We start from the raw sequence: 7,316 nt of genomic DNA, 5'->3' as shown, positions 1-7,316 counted from the left end.
TGGTTCCAATCAAGTCACCAGCATATAAGACCAGCATTCACAACAGACCTCTGCCAGATCTTCTGCTAACTCATGTTAGTGCTAGGCTGCCAAGCCCTTAACTACTGCTTTTCTCCTCACCGTGTTTTCTTTGTCATAGGGCTCACCTAGCAGTCGCGTTTTCCAACCTAAACTACTCACATCTCTGGCTGGACGCTGGTTCTGTCATCTGGTTGCTTCCTTTCCATCATCGTACAACACCTGCCTGCCTCCCTGCCAAGCCCCTCACTCCAAGCATATTCTGGATCCTCTCTGGACACTCCTCACCCGGAACCCCTTGGACACCCCCTCCTCGCATGACACTTTAACCTGCAACGCGTAAGCCCTAACCACCATAGTCTAATCGTTCAGCTGTGATTCACTAGATTGCCACTGACTACTTGTCTCCTCTCATTATAGTGACTGCGTACCTCCATCCAAGCCGCTGCCCCTTTTTTCCATTCCCAGGATCCATCCGTGAAATCTAGCACCTAGTCATAGCACTCAGAGTTTCATGTTCACAGTTTGGCCTCACAGTTCTCAGTTCATAGCTTCCACAGTTCATAGCATTCTCCGTTCATAGCATTCATAGTTTCCTGCTTTGTAAGTTCACTAGGCACTGTAAATAAAGCACAGTGTTCATGCCTGTTTTGCCTCCCTCTGTGTCTGCATTTGAGTCCACACCCACAGCCTGGCCCTCTCGGCCCTAACAAATGGCAAATCACAGTCTGTTCACTCGGCTTGAAATAATCCCGTTTTATACATCACTGCTTTATTGTGGGAGAGTTTGGAGATGCCGTCGGATTAAAACTTGCCCTTCCTCTTCTTCTGGGCCTTTCTTTTTGAGTTGGAGTCGACGATTAGCTGAGATTGACGCTTCAGTGCCTCACGAGAGATGATGTGAGCCCCGTCCTTGTCACTCTTGTCCTCTGGAACACAATTAAGTAATCAGCAATTTCAATGTAATTTAGTCTGTAGTCGTAGCTGGTAGTGTGTAGAAGACCACCAAATTACCATCACTGTAGGGATCTTCTGCTTGATCCTCAGGTGGCTTGACTTGGGTGCTGTGTTTCCCCTCAATCCTGACGTAGAACTCATAGCAGAAACAGGAAGGGTTAGGCTTAGTGTTAATCAGTGTCATTGGCAGACTGTGTGTTTGTATGCTCTGTGTTATATTCTCAAACAGAGAAGGTGTTGCTGAGTGTTAATGATCATCTACACGCATGTTTTACTGCCTTTCTCTTAATGGGGAGCCCATGGACAAACTTAAACAAAAGCCTTGAGTGAATTTCCAAATGTCAAACATGTTGTTTCAGACTCAGATGATCCATTTCAAGTTTTGAGTTTGTAGGCTTTTGCCTTACCTCCTTTTCTTCCATCTCCTTCATTATAGCTGCCACATCCATCCCCTCAAGCTCTTTCTGCAGGGACTCCAATTTCTGCTCACACTGGGCCATCAGCTCCAGCACCACAAAGTCCTCTGAGTCTGGATGCATGTTGGGAACTGTGTGCTCATCCTGGGAGATGATGCGTGAAAAAAGGAACAAAAGCACATGAAGACTGTGGAGCTCCAGCAGGGCAGTTCTCTCTCTGGGGGGCATTTCCTTTGAAGGTAACACTCTTAAAAAACATACCCTGAGATGGAGGTTTACCTTGATTACACACGCATTATATAGGGAGCAGGTAATGATGATACAAACTGATTTGTAAATAAGGGGACATGAATGACTTGAGCTTAGTATTTAATAATATACTACGGTATACTTCGAACTAACTCGGCAGCTCACTCTCCTGACAACACATCCTTTAAAGATATTTCAACATGAGAGACAGGCTAATGTGAAAGGTAAAAGTGAGGTCACAGGTCAAATGCAAACTATAATGTGATATTCCTATATATCATTGTTGTCAATACAATCAGTGGCCATAGCATTAGTATCACTTTATCTCTTGACCTTCAAGGACAGGTCAGATGTGACATTTTTACCTTCTCTATATGGTGACAACACACAGCACACCTGTAAGAATCCGTTTCTATGTTCTATCAATGTTGCCCCAGTAAATGGAGAAGTTTACGTTGAAGACCTTGTGGTAACATCAGGAATCCTAATAGACTATGGTTGTTTGTACCAGTGAGATGTGCTGAAGATGGTCTGCCAGGTGCTCAACTCCGTGACGGATGGCACCGAGGGTTTTCACAAGCCGATCCAGTCGCTCTTCGGCTTCATCGCACCTCTGCTGCTCAGCCTGCAGCTGCTGCTCACGCTCCTGCAGCGTCTGCTGGTGCCTAGAAAAAGCACACAGAAAGAGCAGAGGCTTCAGAATAAGCATTAGACACTCGTGTGATCCTCTGAGTCCCATTCACACCAACAGAGAGTCCATGTGATTCACAAACACTGTGACAGCTGCTGCATGACAGAGTTAAATATGTGTCTGACCTGGAGAGTTTAGCCTCCCCAGAATATTTAATCTCTTCAGACTGTTGCTCCAGAAGCTCCTTCTGCTCCTTCAGCTGCAGCAGGACCTCCTCGTTCTCCTCCCGCCGCCTCTCCAGATGTCGACGTGTCTCCTTCTGAGAAGTAAAGTGCTCCTCTAATTCCTACAAACACAAAATGCATGAAAGGAAAACTCATATCAGGAAGCACGCTGTGTGTAGCAGAATGAGCGGAAACCTTTGCACCTGTATATCGGTGATCCCTGTGGCCTCTTTGATGCGTCTGAAGGCCTCCTCAGCAGTCGAAATGTCTTTCTCCTCTTCAGCCAGCATCCTGGTGGTGCTGTGCTGGACCTCACTGCTTAGTTCATCCAGCTGCACAGCTGCTCGCTGTACCTGCACGATGCAACAGCAACCACTGCACATGTCAGGGACCTGGTTTCACTTTACAGAATCATAATAGTGTGTTTGAAGAAACAGACTGCGGTTAACCCTTTAAGACCTACCATAGAACCAAGTCCACCAGAGCTTATATTATATTTTTACATGCTGTGGAGCCATTTTTGGGAGCATTTCAAGTTGCTATACATCAATACAACCATTATAGCCCAAACTTTAATAATATGTCTGCATTAGGTGCATAGTAATTACATAAATTGCAAAAAAGTGCAATAAACTGCAAAAAAATTGAAAATCGTTTTTGTTTTTTTAACATATATTTCTAGTTAGAGAAATTTAAGAGGCTTATCCCTCAAAACTGTAAATACAAAAAAGTTGCACAAACTAGTTTCCCACCACAGGAAATTTATTTTAAGTGTCTTCATAGTTTTATTTTTGAAATACACCAATTTTTATATACTGCAGGAAAAACGAAAATAAATATTGTAGTGCAAATTTGCAAAATAACAGCATATGCATCACAATAAACTATTTCCAGCAGTGCAATATGAGTCCTAAACATCCCAGAAACGACACAGAAAGTCATGAAGTCAAACATAACTTTTAAAAACACAAGTATACAGTGGGGCAAAAAAGTATTTAGTCAGCCACCGATTGTGCAAGTTCCCCCACCTAAAATGATGACAGAGGTCAGTAATTTGCACCAGAGGTACACTTCAACTGTGAGAGACAGAATGTGAAAAAAAAATCCATGAATCCACATGGTAGGATTTGTAAAGAATTTATTCGTAAATCAGGGTGGAAAATAAGTATTTGGTCAATAACAAAAATACAACTCAATACTTTGTAACATAACCTTTGTTGGCAATAACAGAGGTCAAACGTTTACTATAGGTCTTTACCAGGTTTGCACACACAGTAGCTGGTATTTTGGCCCATTCCTCCATGCAGATCTTCTCGAGAGCAGTGATGTTTTGGGGCTGTCGCCGAGCAACACGGACTTTCAACTCCCGCCACAGATTTTCTATGGGGTTGAGGTCTGGAGACTGGCTAGGCCACTCCAGGACTTTCAAATGCTTCTTACGGAGCCACTCCTTTGTTGCCCGGGCGGTGTGTTTTGGATCATTGTCATGTTGGAAGACCCAGCCTCGTTTCATCTTCAAAGTTCTCACTGATGGAAGGAGGTTTTGGCTCAAAATCTCACGATACATGGCCCCATTCATTCTGTCCTTAACACGGATCAGTCGTCCTGTCCCCTTGGCAGAAAAACAGCCCCATAGCATGATGTTTCCACCCCCATGCTTCACAGTAGGTATGGTGTTCTTGGGATGCAACTCAGTATTCTTCTTCCTCCAAACACGACGAGTTGAGTTTATACCAAAAAGTTCTACTTTGGTTTCATCTGACCACATGACATTCTCCCAATCCTCTGCTGTATCATCCATGTGCTCTCTGGCAAACTTCAGACGGGCCTGGACATGCACTGGCTTCAGCAGCGAACACGTCTGGCACTGCGGGATTTGATTCCCTGCCGTTGTAGTGTGTTACTGATGGTGACCTTTGTTACTTTGGTCCCAGCTCTCTGCAGGTCATTCACCAGGTCCCCCCGTGTGGTTCTGGGATCTTTGCTCACCGTTCTCATGATCATTTTGACCCCACGGGATGAGATCTTGCGTGGAGCCCCAGATCGAGGGAGATTATCAGTGGTCTTGTATGTCTTCCATTTTCTGATGATTGCTCCCACAGTTGATTTTTTCACACCAAGCTGCTTGCCTATTGTAGATTCACTCTTCCCAGTCTGGTGCAGGTCTACAATACTTTTCCTGGTGTCCTTCGAAAGCTCTTTGGTCTTGGCCATGGCGGAGTTTGGAGTCTGACTGTTTGAGGCTGTGGACAGGTGTCTTTTATACAGATGATGAGTTCAAACAGGTGCCATTCATACAGGTAACGAGTGGGGGACAGAAAAGCTTCTTACAGAAGACGTTACAGGTCTGTGAGAGCCAGAGATTTTCCTTGTTTGAGGTGACCAAATACTTATTTTCCACCCTAATTTACGAATAAATTCTTTACAAATCCTACCATGTGAATTCATGGATTTTTTTTCACATTCTGTCTCTCACAGTTGAAGTGTACCTCTGGTGCAAATTACTGACCTCTGTCATCATTTTAAGTGGGGGAACTTGCACAATCGGTGGCTGACTAAATACTTTTTTGCCCCACTGTAGGCTCATAAGGCCCTGATGGTAAAAAAAACTACATTTCCGCAAAATGACGTCACTTCCGGTTTCGGGCAGGTCATGCGGTCATGTGATAGTTCACGCTGATGGACGTAGGAAGTGTTACAAACAGCTGATCGGATCGGCGAAGCGTGTTTCTGGAATATCATGTTTTTGTTGCTGCAAGTGATTTTTATGCAGTTTTTGCAAAGCTATATGTGGAAGGAAACTGTGACCTAGGACAAGCTGATGGCATAAGATGTAAGTACAACTCCTCCAGTTTCATATGCAAAAAAAATTATTGCGCTAGCTTACGTGGTTGCAGAGCTACCGGGATTTAAAAATAGTTACGCAAAACAGAGCGTGCCCGCTCCGATCGGCTGTAAAGGGTTAATGGGTTGTAGGTCACAGGATGCGCAGGGCTGAGTATGATTATGTGTGCTCAGTGGTCTCAGCTCACACCTTTCTGTCTTTTTCTTTTTGGGGGGCATGGTGTGGGTGTGTTTATTATAACCACAACAGTTTCTTTCTTTTTTCGCCTCTCCCGCTCAGCACTGTCCATCCATCCATTTTCTTCCACTTATCTGCGGCCGGGTCGGGGGGGGAGCAGCCCAAGCAGAGAGGCCCAGACCTCCCTCTACCCAGCCACCTCCTCTAGCTTATCCGGGAGAACACCAAGGTGTTCCCAGGCCAGCCGAGAGATATAATCTCTCCAGTATGTCCTGGGTCTGCCCTGGGGACTCCTCCTGGTGGGACATGCCTGGAAAATCTCGCCCAGGAGGCGCCCAGGAAGCATCCTTGACAGATGCCCGAACCTTTTACCAAGCTTTTACACTCAGCTCTCTCTTCACCACGTGGCCGCTGCACCAATCTGTCTGTCGATCTCCCGCTCCCTTCTCCTGTCACTCGTGAACAAGACCCAGAGATACTTAAACTCCTCCACTTGGGGCAGGAACACGTCCCTGACCCAGAGCGGGCACTCCACGTTTTTCCGTTCAGCACTGTAGCAATCACAATTATTACCAAGAAAAATGCCCGACACATTTATTTTCCCAAGTGGATCATTACGGCTTTGCCATGGTGGTCCACTTGATTGATCTTTGTTATTTGTTTATTTTTATTACTTTTTTTACTCTTAAGTTATTACAATCGGTACAGACATGACTGGGGGACAGGAAAGACAAAGATGTGGACAAGAGAAGTCTGTCTTTGCCCTCACCTCACATCGTTCTACCGTTGGAGAGACTGATGATGTCACCAAACATCTGTGTCACTAACATCAATGTGATTGGCCTGCTGTGCTGGAGTGAGCAGGAAGGTACTTCTTTATATCTTTGCTCTTTTATTTGTTACTCAACATTCATCTACAAAAACTGAGTACATTAAATGTCTCTCACCCTTCTCTCAACTTTTGCAGTCTGGGCCTTGTGCTCATCAACCTTTTTCCTGTAGCTTGCTATCACTTGGTCCCTCTCCTTACACTCCTTGTGAAGCAGCTCCTCCTGCTGCTGCAACTCAGCCTGCGAAGCAGAAGAAGTTGTAGGCTGATGGTGGTGAGTTGTGAGATACAGTGACTCCTTCATTTATGACTCTGGCAAATCAGCTGGATAATGTGAGCGATGCTGAGTGTTTCTTAATCTGAAGTCACAGCAAAGGAAATTACAGGTCACCTTAGCAGCTTCTTTGGAGAGCTGGCTGTCAGTATTCACGACCTGCAGACTGCAGAGCTCCTCTCTGTGCTTCAGGATTTCTGCTTGCAGAGTGTCGAGCTGGCTCTGATACGCCAGACTCTCATCCTGAAGGTGGTAGAGTGAGAGAAATGCAGGTAGAAGCACAAATAACGCAAAGCGATCAACAAATTAACATCACATCAATGCATAAAATATACAATATTCTGATTTCACTAATACAACATTTATAAAAAATAAACTTTTAATTATACTACCCTCAGACTTCCTATAATCAGACCCCATCTGGTCTTTAAGTGATGATGTGATAAATCCTTCCGGGTCCAAACTATGCGTTTATTAAGGCTGTTGTGTTTTTAACATGTTTTGTATCTCTATCCCATAAAAACAGTCGGTGATCACTGTCGGCCTCTCTCAGTTTTTATTACCGCTGTTCATTTTGTGTGTGAATGGGTGGATGACTGGATATGTAAAGCGCTTTGGGGTCCTTAGGGACTAGTAAAAGCGCTATATAAATACAGGCCATTTACCATTTTAAAGCACAGTTATCAAAACCTTACG

The 7,316-nt window shown here is 44.7% G+C and overlaps 1 protein-coding gene across 1 annotated transcript; it reads right to left on the bottom strand.

Annotated features, from left to right (window-relative positions):
- Positions 1-738: 738 nt before the first annotated feature.
- LOC102291753 (outer dynein arm-docking complex subunit 3) lies at positions 739-6,863 on the bottom strand (the record flags this gene model as incomplete). Its single annotated transcript, XM_005953073.3, is given in 8 exon segments — positions 739-947; positions 1,033-1,111; positions 1,383-1,535; positions 2,149-2,305; positions 2,457-2,617; positions 2,699-2,848; positions 6,465-6,587; positions 6,738-6,863. Coding segments are annotated over 8 exon segments (1,074 nt in total), but the record flags the coding sequence as incomplete, so codon positions are not given.
- Positions 6,864-7,316: the final 453 nt, after the last annotated feature.

The sequence above is a fragment of the Haplochromis burtoni genome, unplaced genomic scaffold, assembly GCF_018398535.1.
Source record: "Haplochromis burtoni strain Fernald_Lab_line unplaced genomic scaffold, NCSU_Asbu1 Contig_2872, whole genome shotgun sequence".
Taxonomy (NCBI): domain Eukaryota; kingdom Metazoa; phylum Chordata; class Actinopteri; order Cichliformes; family Cichlidae; genus Haplochromis; species Haplochromis burtoni.
The sequence above is the reverse complement of the archived record's forward strand: the minus strand, read 5'-3'. Positions and strand labels throughout refer to the sequence as shown.